The sequence below is a fragment of the Antedon mediterranea genome, chromosome 7, assembly GCF_964355755.1.
Source record: "Antedon mediterranea chromosome 7, ecAntMedi1.1, whole genome shotgun sequence".
Classification (NCBI taxonomy): domain Eukaryota; kingdom Metazoa; phylum Echinodermata; class Crinoidea; order Comatulida; family Antedonidae; genus Antedon; species Antedon mediterranea.
The window spans coordinates 18934969-18956982 of NC_092676.1; the positions used below are offsets into that span (position 1 = coordinate 18934969).

Genomic DNA, 22014 nt, shown 5'->3' on the forward strand with positions numbered 1-22014 from the left:
CCAAAGTCGAACTACTGTATTTGCAATATTTACAACGATCACAAAAATAAAAACAAATTATATTCATATTGTATTTTTGTATAAATGGCTAGTAAAATGTACAATAATCGTTAATTATTTCAAAACATGTGTTATATGATTTCCTAATCTTAGTGCAATAATGTTAAACTCAATTAATATTAACCCATTATTCTAATGAAGTATTCTGTTTTTTCATCTTTGTATATTTTTTTATTATTTTTTTTAATGTATTTTTGTCAGAGTTTTGATTATAGGCCTATTTGTTTATATATTGATTTCAATAAAGATTATTTATTAAAATTAAATTGGTTATAGACAGATGCGACAGGTCAATATAAGTACGGTAGTAGCCTAAATAAATTTACTCGAACTTATATCTTTTACTTATTGTTTGTCTTACCAGGGAAGAGTAAATTCACGCTTACCTGGTCTTACCATGTGTACACTAATGTGTGAGTGGCCCCTTACTTCGTCTCATGATTAAAATTACATTAGTCTCTGAAGTCAAAAGGCATGTAGTGGCGTATGACTTATTTAAACAGTACAGCAAGCATTTTTATGATATAATTCTACCCCTAATACAAATTACATTTGTTCCAATTGAAAATACACAGAGTACAAACTGTGATAGTTTCCACGTAGGCCTATCCGAGACAGTAAAATTGTGCATTACTTTATTTCGTTCTTTTAGTTATAAAACCACTTCGCGACTGACCATTGGTTTAGATATGATTATCATTTCGGCAACAGGCCCTCTACTACATCCACATGGGAGTGTATCGGTAGATACTTTCGCCCTGTTACATCTGAAAGTCCGAAAATACTTTCAATACTCTTTATAAACTGTAAACACAATATATTAATCATATTATTGCTGTATGCAGCCTACTAACTAATTTAGAGACACCGTAACGTGGTTCATAGTATCTTGTTTGTTAAACAAATAAAAACATCTGAGTCTTGGCATTAGCAAGAACATCCAAGAAGTCCTGGTATTCTATAGCAAGAACACCAGAGTCAATTGGTATCTATCAGAAAGAACACCCGCCAGTCTCCAACAGCGAGTCTCGGTATATTATCAAGAAAACTCGAGTCTTGGTATTAACAAGAACATCCAATTTATTTAGACTTATTCCTCCGCTTGATTTGCTCACAATAGGTATCCGCAATCACCTTCTCTATATTTCTTTCATTTTCCAGTAAGTTTCGAATATCATCATACGTTACGTCATTTTGAAGAATAATCAATCTACGGAGAAATAAACTCAATTTGAAATGAAACACATAATATAGTAAATTCAGTCTTAAAACTTTCCATGAAATAGGCCACATGTGACACACATGCGATGCTATATTACGGAATTCGCCTATGACGGTGGCTAAATATTGTCATGCAGTATGTGGAGATACGGCACTGAAAATCGAGTGAATTCAAACTTACCTAGAATCTCTCTTTCTGGCTCGTCCTCTCAATTGAACCAGTGCTGTCGTTGAAGATGGTGTGTACAGTAAGATAACTAAATCACACTGTGGGATGTCAACGCCCTCTTCAGCAACGCTTGTTGCAACGATCACCTAAAAGACAACAGTCATAATGACAACTCATTTTTATACCTGGGGATTTCGACTCTGCCGAAATTTGCTTCTATCTGGCTACATCAAATACCAACACTACTGTACTATGTTGGCCTACATATTCTCCGCGGCGCGCGATGTCTGCTAAAAGTGGCGTGTAAATTATCGCGTCGCAGCCACAGATAAACCGTTGATCTCCGAAGCACAGCATCCTGTAGTTATACAGTATTGCCTTGCTTGAAATAAGTTTTCCTATTGCATTCTCGGAAAGGATTAATAGTATGCTGTTGATGATGCGAGACACTCGATCACCATCTACAACGTAGGGCACCGTATAACACTTAAAGAATAATTTGATTCCACAAAGTTCTAACCTGGTACATTTTTCTTTTAATACACTGCAATGCTTGACGTTGCCTACTGACAGACATCCCAGGGGCTGTAGTGCCATCTTTTCTTGGCTTCCTATCGCTTCCATGACCCACCAATTTTAGTGCTCGGATATTTTGACTTTTAAAAAAGGAATGGCTAAAAACAAGATGTTATATGGCACATTAAGTAGGGCCTAAGTGTATGTAGATTATAATTATTATTATATTTTATGTTTAGGCATAATATGTAGCCAATGATTACCAATAGTAAACAAATCACTGCCCTATCACATAGGTGGTAATCCCCTTGATACAGGGAAGTGTACTGGACCTACGGTGTATATTCCATATCCTAGAAGACTTGCTCCACCACCACCAGAACTAGGAGCGAGTCGACTTCGAACCCATGCCTATATAAACGGCACTTAACCGATTGACTTAATTATATCAACATATTTTATTAGGTAGCGGAACTAACCACAGGGTATAGGCTCATGCATAACATGTGACGGAAACATCACATCACTATTATTGTCACGCCATAGTTGTTTTTTGCTGGTATCACCGTCATAAAAAGTCGTCGACGCTAACAGAATAACTGTAATTTTAGTTAGGCCTACCAAATACTTACCTGTTTAACTTTTGTGTTAACTCTTCTGCGTCTAACCTCGTTTGAACCATAACCAAAGCAAGTGGTTCGTCATCTCTTCGGTGTTCATCAACAAATCTTCGGCCTAACTGTCTAAGAATCGACACAACTAAGGGATTGGAAATCTCACAGTTTTCAACAGATTCCACAAACCGTTTCAAACACTCTTGATTGAGTGAGAACGTATTATTTTTGGAATTGAAACATGTATTGATACATTTCTTCGCTTGAACAATACAGTTTCTCGTGCGTAATTGAAATACTGCAGTAACGAATAGAGACACAGACTTTATGGTATAACCAATCAAGGGAGAATTCCGCACCTTTTCTCCGTCCGACAGTTCATTTAGAGCATCCAAGACCTGTACAACAGCACCACTATTCAACACATCGTCTGGGTTAAGATTCCTGTCTTGTAACATGTAAGGCAAATTTGTTTTTGTCATTAATCGTGTTAAACAATGATTTGCCATCGCTATGAATTCAGATAATAGGAATTCAATGTCACGATCAAACTCTATCCTTGTCATTTCTAGTTTGCTTTGTGATTTTACTTTATTCAAATCATCCTTACACTTGACCACATGTGTTATTTCTGCATTGCCTAGATTTGCTAGCAACTGCACTAACACTGACTTTGCGCCTTCTCTAGTCTTCCTTCCCGCTGGTGTTGCAGATATACCGATGATCTTCGGCTTGTGGGATGACAAAGTGTAATTTTCTTTCATAATCATGTTGTAAGAGTGGTTCTTAGAACAGTGGTGAGTTTCATCAAAGACTATCAAGCTTATGTTTTGCCAATGCACAGTTCCTTTTTTAAGCATGTTTCGAAAATACTCTAAAAAAAAAAGATAATACTAGTTTCGAATAAAGCCTCCAGATTAAAGTATTAATCAAAGTTAATGATACAATATTTGTGTATTGAAAAAAAAATGTTATAAGTTTTTCTACAAAAGAGAGACAAGTACCTGCAGTGGCTACAAGTAGGCCTACGTATTGACTGAGAGGCCTACGGTAATTTGACGACGACTTCGTTGTGAATTGTCCACCTCCAGTTACTCCAATCACGTTTGGAGAGTTACGACCATGTCCTTTTAACTCTTTTATGAAATAGTCGGTTTGTTGGATGCATAGAAGAATTTTGTCAACAAGAAACACAGCAATTCGTCCTGGATTCATGTCCAGCATTGCTTGTATTATCATCGCTGCCACCAACGTCTTTCCAGTGCCTTTAAAATTGGAAGTCCAATATTTTATTATAATAATTAGTCACAAAACAGTGGTGTATATCCCTCCTGTACAGGAGGGCGTGAAACAACCTCTTTCTGTTCAAGCTTGGTTCTGACTAGAGACGCAACACAAGGACGTCTAATCACAAGCGATAACTATTGAAACTGTCGCTTGTCATTGGTCAACACGCTTTCGTTGCGTTTATGTCAGGGGTGGCGCCAGGATGTTCCCGACGCGGGGGCTACATTCCCCGACGAGGGGGCTATGCGAGCGAAGCGAGCATCACTAGGCTGGGGGCCAGGGGGCCGCCAAGGGCCCCCGGTGAGGGTCCAGGGGGCGAAGCCCCCGGAAGCAACGCGTTCTAGCGTCATTTGAGGTCATTTTAATCAGATTTAGGGTAGCCATTTTTTATAATGCATAAATAAAATACTGCGTGCAAAAAAACGATGCGCGATGACTGTTTCAATCCATATTTTTCAATTTAAGAAATAAAAGTTCAAAGAAAATTTAGAAAAATAGAGTTGGAGGTCCCGGAAATTGGACTTATTATACTTCAAAACATGAAATAAAATATATAAGTCCCTATCAAGGTTGTGACTGAGCTAAGAAATGTTTGAAAAATAGAGATGTTAGGTCCCGGAAAATGCACTTCTTGTACTTCGAAATATGACCAGCTTTATTGTTGGGGCTGAGCTAAGAAACTGTTTAAAACTAGAGCTGCAGGTCTTCAAAAAATTGCATTTTATACTTCGGAAACATCAGGCATAGAGGCTTAAAAAACGCAAGCGTAGACCTTTTTCAGTCGGGGAAATAAGTTTATTCCTCCCAAGTGTATGCGTGCGTCCCATCTGGACTTCCGAGTGATGAGAAATTCATGACATACAGGACATTGAAAATGTAATAACTTAGCTATAATAAGATGTTGGCTAAGCGAAAATGGCATGTTTTTTTGTTTAGTAATGGATGAAAAATTTATTTTAGGTGCCCCACGGTACAGAATGTTACTTGTAAATTAAAAAAATTGGTGAACATACGAACAATTAACATAATTCGTTTTTGCTGTAGTGTAGCGTACGTCGACGCAGTACACGACGTTAACCGTCAGTAAACTTCGCCTGGAAAATAACTACAGTACACATTTTGGTCCCTGGATGGAATGTGATATCACGCGTCTCGACCCAACGTTGAACGATTCGTACAAAGGGATACCGCCAGACAAGTGCGAACCTAGCTATTGTTTAGTAGTAAGTTAGATCGCTGGCAATAATGAGTGCTTATAAAGTGCATAATATCACTCTGACGTACTCTCTCACGGTCAATGAAACGTCGCGGTTTTCTAGGCGCTGAAGCTAGCTACGAAGTGAACGCGAACGCTTTTTACTGTATATTATATTCCCCGACAAAAAGTACCCGTGTTTCCTTCGGTAACCGTCGGTAAACTTCGCCTGGAAAATAACTACATTACACATTTTGGTCCCTGGATGGAACTTGATATCACGCGTCTCGACCCAACGTTGAACGATTCGTACAAAGGGATACCGCCAGACAAGTGCGTACCTAGCTAACGTTTAGTAGTAAGTTAGATCGCTGGCAATAAATGAATGCATAAAAGTGCATACTAGCCCTCTGACGTACTCTCACGGTCAATGGAACGTCGTGGTTTTCTAGGCGCTGAAGCTATATGAAGTGAACGCGAACGTTTTTTACTGTATATTATATTCCCCGACAAAAAGTACCCGTGTTCCCCGACGGGGGGGGGGGGGGGGGGGGGGGGGGCTAGGCTCCCCGACGAGGGGGCTAGAGCCCCCGTAGCCCCCCCGCTGGCGCCACCACTGGTTTATGTCCTTGCGTTACGTCTTAAAAATGGGAACTAATCTTTACTAAATGGGTTTTAAGACGTAGGTCATAGTAGCAAAGTCAGTGAGATCATTAAGCATCAACCCGATCAATGCCGTCATTAAGCTTGATTTCCACCAGGACGCAACCTATGGAATTGACTAATCACAAGCGACAGTTCAGATAATCTATCGCTTTTGATTGGTCAATTTTCTTTTGTTCATTTTTAGTCGCGTGGAAGCGACTCTATAGTTCACTATGTCGGTCGGTCGGTCTGTCTGTCTGTCTGTCTGTCGGTCCGGTATCACTATGCGTTTTATCGCTTTATGACCTTATCTTGATATCAGTTTAATCTAGCTAAGTCAATTTTTCACAGAATATTCCTTATGGCCAGGAATCGATGTGGTTATGTTTTCACGGTGCGCAATAAAAAATTACGCGGTCTACGCACGATTTAACGAAATCACGTTTGTAATCATATCTTAACAACCATGAATCACAATTAAATAAAATTTGGTACTCATAAATTTCAGGGCATAAATCATCATATGGCAATACAATTACGTGCGTAGCGCATGTAACGCATGCGTAAGCGCGCTTAAAATTTTCAAAATTTATTTTTGATGAAATAAGAGTACGTTTCAGGCAATTTTAAGCGTTTACAAAATTGCCATGAGTGCGCAGATTTTTGCGCGCGCACTGCGCGTTAAATGTTATTGCGCACTCTTTTTGCCCGATTTCTGTTTTCTTGACATACTTTTCAACTCGAAATTACGTTATACGAGCACGTCAAAAGTGACAGGCTACGCACGTGTAAATTAAAAAAATATAAATGTTTTTAAACATTTTAACATTTTTAAACATGTTCAGTAATTTCGGTCAGTATAGTTCACTATGTCGGTCGGTCCGTCTGTCTGTCTGTCTGTCGGTCTGTTTGTCTGTCGGTCCGGTATCACTATGCATTGTAGCACGCGACTTAATGGCTGTTGGCCTTGTTTATTGTACATTTACTTTGTATACCGTACTATTTTAAAATACATTATTACCTGTTGGAAGGAATATGACCGCATTACGTCTTTCCATAGCTTGATAAAATAGTTCCTTTTGATAAGCTCTTGGTGTAGTTGATGTTAACATATTCACATTCAAATTGTTGTTATTAACGTTTAGCTGTAACGGCGGTGACGATGGCTGTAACGGCGGTGACGATAGCTGTAACGGCGGTGACGGTATCCGTTTTGGTGTATTTTTTAAGTCTTGGTCGAATGTTAATTTGCTATGTTTTAACGGTAACGGTTGTCGTTTTGTTGAATTGAAAACTCTTTTATGTTTTTGCCCCTTAATATGCGTTTTGTAATCAGTGATTGACGTAAAACATAACACTCTGCATGGTTGGCAACCTCTTCTCAAAATGTGGGGTATCTGATTGCAGTGTTTCTCTGCTGATATCGGGCCACTAAAATGGACATCGCATGTAGAGCAAAATGTCGCAGCATCACTAGGCCTATTAGGCCTACTAGTTATTTCATTGTCTGTTTCTTTAACAGACTCGAACCATAGCTCTACCATTCGGTGGTGCCTAATGCTTTCGGTGTGGGCCTGGAGAGAAATATTTCCACTCATGTTCTTATTACAAGCCACACAGTGAAAAACAGCGCCTTTCGCTTCAATAGGGTTTTCAAAAAACACATCCTCCATTAATGATTCGTCGGATGATTGGACTGCAAGATTGTTATTTTTGTCCATCGTTGTTGTCCTACTGGTTTTAATAATATTCAAGTTATTCTCTGTCCTACTACGTTTCAACGACCATAAAGGGGAGCAAATTTAATAGGCCTAGTTAAAAATAAGTAAAAATATATACCAATACAATACAAGTAGTGAAAGTCGTATATAATAACGCTCAATGATAGAGTTATACAGCTTGTTTGTAATTATTTCTCTTTACTTTGGCTTTTAATGTATATACTAGACTTTAAGATATTTAAATAAAAAAATAGGCCTACAACTAATTAAAATAAATAAATAATTAATTTTTAACAAAATTCACACTTAACTGTTGCAATTAGCTATCGTGCGGTATTAAACATGTTAGTTAGTGGTTAAGTAATATAAAAACGATGCGCGAACATTGTTTCAGTATTGTTCGTTTGGTTCCAACTAGGACGCCACGCAAAGATGTAAGCGCCACATATGATTTGACCAATCAAGCGATGAATTATTTGAACTATCACTTATCATTGGTCATTGCCGCCTACAGTTATTGGAACCAACCTTTAAGCCTAGGCCTAGTCTACGGCAGGTATAATTATGTTAATTTGAAAATTACCAAATAGTACCTAGTTTTACACACAAATGTTTACATTTAAACTTTTTTTTTACACCCGCGTTATGTAAAATCAATGCCCCGTTGTTAACAATTGGTGGATACATAAGTTTGGGACTCCTTATATGAAAGATAGCCGAACTACTTCCTAAATAAAACATGAATAGGCTACGCATGTAAAATGAGTTGCTCATGGGATCAGAACCCCATACATCGACATGCAAAGTCCATAGTCCAATTCTTACGTCACAGCTTATGGATATGACTAATGAATATTCATGTTTGTTTTGTGACGTTTCATGAGGGGTCCCAACTTATGTACGAAAAGAAATATTGCAACCGGCGACGGCGATGTAAGTTTGTTTCTCTTGAATTATTTAATTTACTTACTTTTACCCTCCATGCTTACATTATGTAGACAAACTTTTAATTAACTTGAATTAAATTCATCACATTTATATCATAATTCTATTGATCTCTTATTATACTACAGCCGTATGTACCAGGGGTGGCGCCAGGATCTTCCCGACGCGGGGGCTACATTCCCCGACGAGGGGGCTATGCGAGCGAAGCGAGCATCACTAGGCTGGGGGACAGGGGGGCCGGCAAGGGCCCCCGGTGGGGGTCCAGGGGGCGAAGCCTCCGGAAGCAACGCATTCTAGCGTCATTTGAGGTCATTTTAATCAGATTTAGGGTAGCCATTTTTTCCATTTTTTATAATGCATAAATAAAATACTGCGTGCAAAAAAACGATGCGCGATGACTGTTTCAATCCATATTTTTCAATTTAAAAAATAAAAGTTCAACGAAAATTTAGAAAAATAGAGTTGGAGGTCCAAAATATATAAGTCCCTATCATGGTTGTGACTGAGCTAAGAAATGTTTGAAAAATAGAGATGTTAGGTCCCGGAAAATGCACTTCTTGTTCTTCGAAATATGACCAGCTTTATTGTTGGGGCTGAGCTAAGAAAATGTTTAAAACTAGAGCTGCAGGTCTTCAAAAAATTGCATTTTATACTTCGGAAACGTCAGGCCTAGAGGCTTAAAAAGCGCAAGCGTAGACCTTTTTCAGTCGGGGAAATAAGTTTATTCCTCCCAAGTGTATGCGTGCGTACCATCTGGACTTCCGAGTGGTGAGAAATTCATGACATAGGCCTACAGGATATTGAAAATGTAATAACTTAGCTATAATAAGATGTTGGCTAAGCGAAAATAGCATGTTTTTTTGTTTAGTACGGAATGGATGAAAAATTTATTTTAGGTGCCCCACGGTACAGAAGGTTACTTGTAAATTAAAAAATTGGTGAACATACGAACAATTAACATAATTCGTTTTTGCTGTAGTGTAGCGTACGTCGACGCAGTACACGACGTAACCGTCGGTAAACTTCGCCTGGAAAATAACTACAGTACACATTTTGGTCCCTGGATGGAACATGATATCACGCGTCTCGACCCAACGTTGAACGATTCGTACAAAAGTGAACGCGAACGCTTTTTACTGTATATTATATTCCCCGACAAAAAGTACCCGTGTTCCCTTCGGTAACCGTCGGTATACTTCGCCTGGAAAATAACCACATTACACATTTTAGTCCCTGGATGAAACTTGATATCACGCGTCTCGACCCAACGTTGAACGATTCGTACAAAGGGATACCGCCAGACAAGTGCGTACCTAGCTAATGTTTAGTAGTAAGTTAGATTGCATAAAAGTGCATATTAGCCCTCTGACGTACTCTCACGGTCAATTGAACGTCGTGGTTTTCTAGGCGCTGAAGCTATAGGCCTATGAAGTGAACGCGAACGTTTTTTACTGTATATTATATTCCCCGACAAAAAGTACCCGTGTTCCCCGACGGGGGGGCTAGGCTCCCCGACGAGGGGGCTAGAGCCCCCGTAGCCCCCCGCTGGCGCCACCACTGGTATGTACGCGCACGCCTAATATTATGTGAGCTTTCGCATCTGAACGATCAGAAGAAAGAAGACGATAAATCTATACGAAAGATTAAACTGCGTATTAATATTGGTCCATGGGCAAACGTTTGTCCATGATTGGTCGAACTGGCATTCAGTCCAACAACCAGACGGAGCAAAGTTTATGACGTCATGGTGAAACTTTTCAACTGTAAAAAAATGGCCGCTCAGCCTACGAAGCGAAATACAGTAGCCTATACTGTATTTCATTCTGTGTTCATTCATTTTTAGTTAACTCTAAAAATTAGATATGTATATAGTAGTACATTATGTAGAATGTGTGAAGACTGTCTAAATACATAAACAAAATCAACATAGAAAAGGGCCTACTCTATTTTAGATCACCAGGCCTAAACTTTACTGACTTAATTAAGAGTAAGACATCGCCTGGCAAAAAACGTACTTTGAATAAATTCTTAAACGCCTATCAAGCCTGCAGGACGCGTATATAATCAGCTGCCTGGAGGTGGTTTAGAAGTGAGGCATGACCGTCGTCGCTGTCTTTTGTTTGTTACGTCCCGATGCGAAAGCTCATGTCTATGATATTGTGAAACTTCTAATTTGAAACAAAACAAGTAACTTTCTGTTTGCTTACTTACTTCTTAATATTCAACTGTCGGGTAGAATTCAAATATTCAACGTGTTTTATACAGTACAGAGTCACTCATGGTGCTGTCTATAGAGCCGTATTATTATTATACACGTGACACAACACGTGACACGGTTGTGTAAGCTTATAACTGTACACAATCAATACATGCCTCATTGAAAATTTAAAAACCCCGCGAAAAATACGATTTGCAATGGCCTTTTTTTCTTTTCTGGCTATCGTCTACCTTTACTATTCGCATAAAACATTTTCTCTTTTAATAGAGATATCTCTATTAATAGAGATATCATAGAAGAGATTAATTTTTCTTTATTTAACTTTATGAACCATGTCATTACCAATGATTTTCGGACATCAACACAGTAGGCCTAATGTTAATAAACGTATGAAAGTAGGGCGGGTTAGGGCAGAGGAAAATCATATTTTGCCCTTCGACCACCGCTAACACTGGGCCTACAAAGATTGGCCCTTAAGATCACATCAACTCCTCTGTATAACAGTTTGCATAACCAAAATACAAGAAGTTCGTATTTCTAAAAACACCCGAATATTTATGCCAAAAAGGTTGTAGAGATATTATTATATACAAGAAATATTTCTTACAACAAAACGCCGCTCGACATTTTAAAATTAATCATTGTTCTTTCTTCAGATATATTAAATGATTAATTATTAACTGCAAAAATACATACAAATCAAAGATAGTTCTTTAATTATGAATCACACTATGCCTATTTTTTCACTAGTTAATTGTACTATAGATGCACATTTTTTTAATAATTTATGGACATTTTGTTACCATGGAAACGTGTAACAAATTAAAAATATGTTGGTTAATCGTAAAAATATACAAAATCTAACATAGCTATTTAATTGTAAATCACATCATGCCCATTTTGGTTAGTGTTAGTAATCTGGTTGTATTTCATTGAATAATTGATATTTCTGCTAATTTTCAACAGCATTTGAAAGAAGACATGTGGACTTTCCAACAATGTATTATTTGCATAATAATAATCTACTAATTAAAAAATGGCATTTAAAAATGGTAAAATTTGAACTTAATGTGCTGTGTGTGTGTGACCTCAACCTGTAGGCATGCAACTGAATACCCTCTAGAGTCAACGTGACTTCACGGTGGTACAAGTGAGAAATTCTTCCGCAGTCTGTTGATTCGCGTCAACCAATCAAAGGGCGAGAATCCAAAATCGTTCAACCGTGGGCCCTCATAGACTCTCTTTTCCCATACGTTTTTTGGGTCCAGCAGCTGGGACCTATAAATTATAGTCGAGTTTACAAATTCACAAAACTGTCGGCCTTAGAACTATAGCTACCGCGATGATAAAAGCTTCTTAATGAGTATATCCTCTTGGGACATAGGTGGCTAAAGTCGCGACGCGAAAAAAAGAATTACATAACTTATAGAACTGTGATGGCGCTAGTTAGTCTTCGATATGCGTTATTAATAGAATGACGTAATGCATGCTATAAATAGTTGATTGCATGGACAGGTGGATCGGCGAATTGTACGCACTTGTATTGTAACAGGACATTGTTGTTGTTGTTTCTCAATTCTTTCTTTAAATTTGCTGCTCACAATAGATATCCGCAATCACCTTCTCCATATTTTTTTCATTTTCCAGTAATCTATAAATATCATCCTGAGTGGCGTCATTTTGAAGAATAATTAATCTATGAAGAAAATAATTTCAATTCAATAAACTTACACTTTTTACAGAGAAGCATCAAAATAACGAAATACTAATACAGAGACCTGAGAATGCCAGTAAGTTACTAAACAAAATAATTTAAGAAAAATTACTGCAGAAAGGAGAGAATTCTTTCTTTGTTTTGTTAAAATATTAATCGAACTTGCCTAGAATCTTTCCTCCTGGCTCGTCCTCTCAATTGAACCAGTGCTGTCGTTGTAGATGGTGTGTACAGTAAGATAACTAAATCACACTGTGGGATGTCAACGCCCTCTTCAGCAACGCTTGTTGCAACGATCACCTAAAACACAATAAAAGAACACTGTTTATGTGGTTTTGCACTCAATAATGACGGTCTAAGTTTTCATTTACGCAATTCCATCGACATTATCTGAAAATGAAGTTAATTTTAAAATGCATTCTCAGTCCCGGTAGTTCGTTTTATGAAAAAAGTGAGACTCCCTCTTCCCCACACATCCCCAGCAAACGGGCAAGATTCTTAAGCTCTGTCTACACTATCAAACTTTATATGACAAGAAAATGTGATGTGCCTATATATGGACATGATGATGTCAAATCACTACCATATTTGGGCATATCACTACCATATTTAGGCATATCACTACCATATTTAGGCATATCACTACCATATTTGGGAACATCACATTATCAAACTAGTTTGATAGTGTAGACAGAGCTTTAGGCAACTGTTAAAATTCGTCAAATTGGTCAACTTAAAACCACTTTAAGAATAAAAATAATGATTCCACAAACTTCTAACCTGGTACATTTTTCTTGTAATACACTGCAATGCTTGACGTTGCTTACTGACAGACATCCCCGGGGCCGTTGTAGTGCCATCTTTTCTTGACTTCTTGTTGCTTCCATGACCCACCAATTTTAGTGCTTTGATTTTGTGATATTTTAAAAAGTGATGACTATAAGAGAAAATGTTAGACATTAATTTGGTCCTTTTTCCTAAGTGTATATTAATTTACAGTAGTTTACTAGTCAGCGTTTAGAACTAGTCTCGCACAATTTCTTCCGGAGTTTTTCTGCGACATTGACAACCCTATCAAACTATGTTTTAATTACTTTAGCACTTACCTGTTTAATGTTTGCGTCAACTCTTCTGCGTCTAACCTCGTTTGAACCATAACCAAAGCAAGTGGTTCATCATCTCTTCTTTGTTCATCAACAAATCTTCGGCGCAACTGTCGAACAATTGCTACTACCAAGTGATTCGAAATATCGCAGTTTTCAACAGATTCCACGAATCGTTTCAAGTGTTCAAATGTACCGTAACTGAAATGTTCTTTGATAAATATTTTCACTTGAGGAAGACAGTTTCTTGTGCGTAATTGAGATATGGCAATAACCAATTGTTTCATGTAATGTACTATATCCTCGAGGTAATTGCTCAGATTTTCTCCGTCCGACATTTCATTTAGAGCATCCAAGACCTGTACAACAGCACCACTATTCAAGACATCTTCTGGGTTAAGATTCCTGTCTTGTAACACGCAAGAAAAAACTGTTTTTGTCATTAACTGTCTTAAACAATGATTTGCCATCGCTGTAAATCCAGATAACAAGATTTTAATTTCTTTATCAAACTCTATCTTTGTCATTTCCAGTTTGCTTTGTGACTTTACTTTATTCAACTCTTCCTTACCCTCCTTCACATATGCTATTTCTGCACTGCCTAGGTTTGTTAGCAACTGTACTAACACTGATTTTGAGTCTCTTCTAGTCGTCATTCCCGCTGGTGTTGCTGAGAATCCGATGATCTTAGGCTTGTGACGTGATACTGTGTAATGCTCTTTCATGATCATGTTATAAGGGTGATTTTTGGTACAGTGGTGTACTTCATCAAAGACTATCAAACATATGTTTTCCCAATGTACAGTTCCTTTTTTAAGCATGTTTCGAAAATATTCTTTGAAAAAGAACAAGAAAAATTATGTAGGGCCTACGCCACGTAAGGAAATGCATGCGTGTGCAAATGATGGAGGATGGAGAGAAAACCACCCATTTTCTGGCCCCTCTAAAATCTATAATTCACCTGTTTTGGATATCCCGAGATCCGCTCCAAAAGAGACTAGGCCTACTAACATAATACGAATTACAGAACTTTGAAATTCAAGATACAGTAAAATCAAAGTAGGCCTACCTGCAGTGGCTACAAGAACTTGATACTGACTGAGAGTCCTACAGTCATTTGACGACGACTTCGTTGTGAATTGTCCGCCTCCAGTTACTCCAATCACTTCTGGAGGGTTACGACCATGTCCGTTTAACTCTTTTATTAAGTAGTCGGTTTGTTGGATACACAGAAGAATTTTGTCAACAACAAACACAGCGATTCTTTGTGGATTCATGTCCAGCATTGCTTGTATGATCATCGCTGCTGTTATATCTTATGTGTCTTTATTGCATCTTTCATTGTGTGTACATACAGATTACTAACCATGTGGTTATAGTGTATCGATCTACCTTAACCCATAATGCCTTGCTTTCCCTTAGTCTCCCAATCCAGACACTACATCTTCCCCCTTCTTTAGCTAAACTCACAACCCAATTAACTCCATACAATATGATATTCATTTTTTTTTTTTTTTTTTAACTTTAACAATAACAAAACAATTTAACTTTAAACTTTAAATCAAATATCATCATACATGCATATTATAAATGTTTCCTTGATCACATATCATTTCTTATTATTTCCAAGATTCCTATAATATCAATGAACAACTTAGCATATAATAGCACTTAAAACTTTCAACATCTTAACGAAATCTCAACTTCTGGTGAACTTTAAAAATTAACATAACTCATAAATATGACTTCTTAATTTTACACTTTAAAAATCATCAAACCTCTTGGGTTTTCTCTTCTCTCTTACTGGTCTGCTTTTAACTATCATATTTTCATTACTCTTTGTTATTTTGTCACTTTGCTCAGTATCAACTGGCTTATTCTGTTCAGTGTTATCAATCTTACTGTTACCATTAACTTTACTAGTATCAATTTGTTTTAAATTATCATTTGGTGTGTTAACATTTGCTTCATTTACTCTTTCATTATAGGATCGAACATGTGTCGAATTCCTTTTGTATCTTACACCCTGTGGTGATTCAACCACTACACTATTCCCTTTTTTCTCTATTACTACATATGGTTCTGTGTGATATGGCGTACTCATCTTGTCCCTCTGTGTCACTTTCACTAAAACCTTATCTCCTTTACACACATCACTTTCCTTCGCACCTCTCTTCTCATCAATGTACAGTTTGTTCTTTAATTTAGACACGGCATCACGATCAGAAATTTCTTCGTCCATTATTGTATTGTCATCTAATTCTGGCAATTTTGTACGCAACTTTCTATTCCACATCATTTCTGCTGGTGTCACTCCGGTAACACTATGTGGGGTTGTACGATATGCGAATAGGTACACTCGTAATTCTTTTTTCCAGTCTTTTCCTTCAGCTTGCGCAATGCGAATTCTTTTCATTAGTGATCTATTTTGTCGTTCAACCTCTCCGTTTGCAGCTGGATGTAATGGTGTTACACGTCTATGTCTGATTCCATTTTCCTTCAGGTAGGTTTCAAACTCATTGGACACAAACTGGGCACCATTATCTGAGGTAATTGATTTTGGTATGCCATGTTGAACAAACATATTTTCAAGTGTGTCTATAATTTTCTCACTTGTGATTGTCTTCATTAAACTAATTTCATAATAACGACTATAATAGTCTACCACCACTAGTACATTATCCTTCGATGGAAACGGTCCCAGCAAGTCAATCGAAATATCTTGCCATGGTCCTGTTGGTAGTTGTGTTGGCTGCAATGGTTCTGGTGCTGGCATCGAACTTGTTATCTGACACTCATGACATGTTTTAACATAGTCTTCCACATTCTTCTCCATCCCAGGCCACCATACCTTGGTTCTAAGCCTTTGCTTGGTTTTGACTATCCCCAAGTGTCCTTGGTGTGCTAATTCAATACACTGTAATCTATATTTTTCTGGAATTACAATCCTTCTGTTTCTAAGAATTAAATATCCAAAACATGCAAGTTCTTGTTGTATTGCATTATACTGAATCAAGTCTCTGTCCCATTTATCTGTCCGTATACTATTTCTCACTTTACTCAATTCAGGATCTTCCTTTGATGCCTCTTCAACTTCACGTGATGATAGTGCACATGGGGTTGCATTTGATGCTACCAATCGAATATACATCTCTGTGTCATCACTGTCATTATTCTGTTTGCCATCAGTTTCTATTGGTAACCTTGATAATATATCAGCAATGTTATTCTTACCAGGTACATACTTTACTGTATAAGAATAGGACATAAGTCTCATCACCCACCTTTCAATCCGTGCATTTGGTTTAGACTTTGGTCCATACAGGCCTTCGAGTGGTTTATGGTCAGTTATCAATTCAAACTGTAGTCCATATAAGTAAACATGAAACCTTTCCATAGCCCATACCACTGCCAATGCCTCTTTCTCCGTTGTTGAATATTTCTTTTCAGTAGCTGATAATGTTCGGCTTGCATAACTTATAACTCTGGTTTCACCATTGTATTTCTGAATTAAAACTCCACCAATGCCTACATTGCTTGCATCTGTCACCAACTGAGTACTTTCTGCATCTAATCTGAAATAGCCTAAACATGTTTCATTAGTTAAGCATTTCGTAAGTTTTACATAACTATTTTCTTGTTCAGACCCCCAATAGAAATTACAATCTTTTCGCACTAGTCGTCTTAAGGGTTCCGCAACTGTAGCTAAATTTGGAATGTATCGTGCTGAGAAGTTAACTAGACCTAAGAAACTTTTTACTTCTGCAGCTGTTTTTGGTCTCTTTGATTCTGCCAATGCTCTGACTCGCCCAATTGTAGGTTTGATTCCGTTTGCTGACAATATGTGACCCATGAATGTTATCTGTGATACAGAAAATTGACACTTATCCTTGTTGAGAGTCAAATTCTTTTCTTTAAATTTCTCAAGCACTACACGAAGTCTGTCATCATGTTCAGTCTGTGTTCTCCCGTGTACAACAATGTCATCTGATATGTTAGCTACACCTTCGCATCCACTCAGCGTCTGACTGATTACTCTTTGGTACTTTTCAGGGGCAGCATTTATCCCGAACATCAACCTTTTGTACCGATAAAGACCTTTGTTAGTTATGAAAGTTGTGATGTTTCGTGATTGCTCATCTAATTCAATTTGGTGATAGCCGTAATTCATGTCTAATTTAGAGAACACTGTACTTTGATTCATTTCATACAACACTTCATCAACTGTTGGGATTGGATGCCTCTCCCTTTTAACTGCTCGGTTGGCCTGCCTCATATCTACGCAGAGGCGTATATCCCCATTTGGTTTTGGCACTACTATGACTGGACTTACCCAATCACTTGGTTCGTCTACCCTTTCAATTATGTCAAGAGATTCTAACTCATCTAATTTATCACTCACTTTATCTTTGAGACTAAACGGTATTCTATACATGCTCTGAACAACTGGTGTTACCTGTTCATCAATAAATAAATGTAACTTATAATCTTTTAATTTACCAATACCTTCAAATACCTGTGTATACTTATCTTGTACACTATTTATCACTTGTGGTATTACAATATTTAACACTCCAAGCTTCATTGCAGTATCACCTCCCAACAAAGCAGGGCCTTTCCCTTTTAACACATATACATCTGCTGTTATTTTAGGCTCAGTATTATTACCTGTACCTTGAAAAATTGACATGTTCGTAGTAAATTTTCCTAACAACTCTAATGGTTTTTCTGACCCATATGCATATAACTTTCTGTTTGTCAACTCAGATTTGCATTTAATTTTCTTGGATTTTAACTGTTGCCATAAATACTGATCTATGATATTAACTGTAGCACCACTATCAACAATCATTTCTACCTTATGTACATCCATACAAACATTTATCTTTGTAGTTTTAGAATTATTATTTTGTATACCAAAAGCATAGTCATCGTCTTCACTTCCATTTTGAACATTACTAATACCACTACTCTTTTTGTCTTTACCTAATTTAGTTTTGCAACAAATAGCAAAATGTCCCAAAATTTTACATTTATTACATTTCTTGTCTCTTGCAGGACAACATTTATCCTTAGCCAAATGTCCTTCTCTTCCACAGCGAAAGCATTTCCGGTTATCTTGTCTATCATTGAACTTTGACTTACTTGTTCTGTTAGGCCTACCACTTGAATTTCCAGCTTGGTACCTGTTTCTGCTCGTCGTGCTTGATCTTGACCATCTCTCATTCCTCACTGCATTCATGTTTGTTGTTTCCACTCCATTAACTTCTTGTGACATCTCCTTTGCTTGCTTCTCACTCATTTCAAATGTGCTAGCTATTGCTTTTAAATTGGTTAATTTCAAAGTATTTCCTTTTTCTAGCAATTTTAGTCTCAGTCTATTTGATTTGCATTTTTCAATAACATGGTCTCTAATTAACTCATCAACATTCGCATCATCAAATTCACATTTTGCAGCCTGCTGCCTCAATCTGTTTATAAATTGGTGAATTGTTTCGTCATCACCTTGCGTCAGTTTTCTAAAACAATAACGCTCATACGGTACGTTGGTTTTCATAGCAAATTGTTTATTTAATGTGTTTACAACAACATCATACTCATCTGTTCCGTTCTCCTCTGTTAAACAGTCATATATGTCCTGTACAGCCATTCCGGAGCAATGCAATAACAAAGCTTTCTTTTGGTTTTTGTCTACTACTCCTTTACCAGTAGCATATAATTCAAAACTGCGAAGCCATTTCTTCCACCGTTCAGCCGAAGCGTGCACATCGTGTGGATCATACGCAGCGATTCCAGTGATTTCAACGTTTACAGCGGTCATCGTTACAACAGTATTAAAACAAATATATCGCCAAAAATTACAGTATTGAAACTTCTAATCACTTGTGGTTCGATATTCTCCTTAACTCGTCGCCAATGTTATATCTTATGTGTCTTTATTGCATCTTTCATTGTGTGTACATACAGATTACTAACCATGTGGTTATAGTGTATCGATCTACCTTAACCCATAATGCCTTGCTTTCCCTTAGTCTCCCAATCCAGACACTACAGCTGCCACCAACGTCTTTCCAGTGCCTTTAAAATTTGAAGTCAAGTTTTAATACTCCTTTTATATCGCCTAACAGACTCCAGAGCTGAGTAAGTATACACACTGTGGTGTCAACGCCGGCATTTCGTATGGTGTGCGCTCCGCAGTGTGTGTTGGCTCTGGAGTTTTCTAGGCGATGGGAAAGGAGAATAGTAATAACATATAGTCACAATCATCAGATTCAGTGGTGTATCTACCAAACCCAGTCGATCCCAATGACATCATCACAACGTCATCGTCAACGTGTCATTATCATCATCATTTGCATCACATAACAATCATACTTATTGTTGTAAATTTATATAGGCCTATTGTAGGCTATATTATTATTATATTGTGATTGTTTTAAGATTACGTTATTGGGCCTACCTGTTGGAAGAAATATGACCGCATTACGTCTTTCCATAGCCTGACCAAATAGTTCCCTTTGATAAGTTCTTGGTGTAGTTGACGTCAACTTATTCACATACAAACTGCCGTTAAAGTTTATCTTTATCGGTCGTAACAGTTGCCGTTTTGGTGCATTAATTAAGCCGTGATCAAAAATATTTTTTTTATGTTTTTGCCCCTCAACATGTGTGTTATAATGACTTTTTGACGAAAAACATAACACTCTGCATGGTTGGCAACCTTTTCTGAGGTCATAGTCAGAATCAAGAGATGAACTTCTGTACGATAGGGGTGTTTGTATATGGTGTTTGTTCTTATAATGTTGATTTGCCGGTATCGGACCACTAAAGTGGACATCACACAAAGAACAAAAAGTTGCATCACAACCTTCCATTCCATTGGCTGGTTCATTGGGACTAACAGACTCTAGCCATTGTTCTTCCAGTTGACGGTGTTTGATGCTTTCGATGTGGGCCTGGAGAGGAATATTCCCACTCATGTTCTTATTACAAGCCACACAGTGAAAAACACCGCCTTTTGCTTTAATAGGGTTTTCAAAAAACACATCTTCATTGGATGATTCGTCGGATGATGGATCAGATTCCTCAGTTGTAACGGTTTCTTCCGCTGATTCGTAGGATGATTTGTCATATGTCCCACTAGCACACAATAACTTTGGATGTTTTCTAGGCCTAGTGGTGTTAATAAGGTCTGAATCATCCCTGTATCTAAGATTGAACGTACGTGAAAGAGGAACCATCTTTGTAATTCTAAATTTGGTTGTCTTAAGATCTTCTGTCACTCTGTAAAAATAGCATTAATAATGCACATACAGACACTATATTTCTGTACAATATACGTTGTTCACAACTCTCCCCCTCCCCCCGCCTCTCTATCTCTTTGTTATTGGCAAAGAGAGCCCGTGAAATTGTCTTTAAATGAGGTTATAATATCCCAAAATTAGACATTTTAAGGCCAATCTATCCAATCAAATTTAAAAGAAGCTAATTTCGCTTGATTCTGGTGGTGTGGCTGTCACAATTTTCCAAAAAAAGTGACGGGTGGGGAACAGTCCCTTTTTTGGTGGGGGAGGGATGGGGGCGGATCAATGATCAGTGTCCTCAAATATAATCGTGTTTGGTCTCATTTGAAAGTAAATTTAATTTTAAACACTGGAAACTGATTGCTATGGCAAGGCAATAAAACAAAAATGTCGACTGAATATATATAGGCCTACTTTTTTTAAAGGTAAAAATATAAAGCTAGGGCCTACCGGTTTTTCCTGGAGGTGAAAAGTGTCTGGTAAAGGCGACAACGACGTCTTTTGGGTTGGGATTGCAACCGTAGTCTTGAAATGGTTGTAAGCGTACATGATTTCCTACCCATTCTTGGTTCCTTTGAAAACCTCTATGATTTCAAAGAAACAAATTACTAATTTCTCAAAACAATTAAACCGTCACAAACAATCAAATTAAGGAACTTTGTTCTAAAGGTCATTTATAGAAGAAAGAAACGAAGGATGTTAAAATGAAGTTATGAACTATAAATTTCTTTAAAAAATTATTTCTTTAAATGAAAATGTGAATTAAATGAAATACAGCAAAAACAAAATTAATGTAAACTTTTGTTTTGTTAACCAGCAAAAATAAAGAGCTTGACAATTATTCTCTTAATCCTCAAACAAATGGCATTACCTTTATAAATTGAAGCTAGGATCGCATTTTCATTATGCCTATCTCTTTGTTTGGCTTGTGATGACTTCTTCAATAGGCCTATACAAAACAGGAAATATCATAGGAACGTATAACATTAATCGCAACACACGACAGCACACAATATGATTCTCTCTGTTAATTTTGTCCGGCCTGTATTCTGAGTTCCCTAAACTTTAGATAGATGATCTCTCATAAATAATCCAGACTTTTCTAATTCGAAATAAAACAAGTAGCTTTCTGTTATATTTTTTCGAATTTCAACTTTGAAAACGACAAATGTGAATCAAATCCAAAATACAGAGAAACAGAAACCTGGAAAAACCATTACTCATGTATTAAATTAAATTAAGGTAATGAATTATTCATGATTTCTGCCCACGTTCGTCCTGGAAAAAAAAATTACGCGTTCG

General features: G+C 37.4%; 2 protein-coding genes across 5 annotated transcripts; both read right to left on the reverse strand.

Moving 5' to 3' along the window:
• Positions 1–281: 281 nt before the first annotated feature.
• LOC140055684 (ATP-dependent RNA helicase DHX58-like) lies at positions 282–21890 on the reverse strand. 4 transcript variants are annotated; one of them, XM_072101046.1, is made up of 8 exons: positions 21584–21890; positions 21163–21296; positions 19869–20692; positions 3585–3845; positions 2599–3454; positions 1971–2124; positions 1463–1596; positions 282–1270 (listed from the first exon to the last, which is right to left on the reverse strand). In XM_072101046.1, exons 2-8 carry the CDS (start codon positions 21273–21275, stop codon positions 1141–1143), a joined length of 2472 nt encoding a protein of 823 aa, XP_071957147.1. In that variant the 5' UTR covers positions 21276–21296; positions 21584–21890; the 3' UTR covers positions 282–1140. The 4 variants fall into 4 exon arrangements, with proteins under 4 accessions (XP_071957147.1, XP_071957149.1, XP_071957148.1 ...); XM_072101048.1 differs by lacking the exons at positions 19869–20692; positions 21163–21296; positions 21584–21890 and adding exons at positions 6729–7438; positions 10585–11317; XM_072101047.1 differs by lacking the exons at positions 19869–20692; positions 21163–21296; positions 21584–21890 and adding exons at positions 6729–7438; positions 7740–8522.
• LOC140055685 (uncharacterized) lies at positions 11322–14709 on the reverse strand. Its single transcript, XM_072101051.1, has 5 exons — positions 14478–14709; positions 13412–14243; positions 13086–13242; positions 12472–12605; positions 11322–12287 (listed from the first exon to the last, which is right to left on the reverse strand). Exons 1-5 carry the CDS (start codon positions 14707–14709, stop codon positions 12176–12178), a joined length of 1467 nt encoding a protein of 488 aa, XP_071957152.1. The 3' UTR covers positions 11322–12175.
• Positions 21891–22014: the final 124 nt, after the last annotated feature.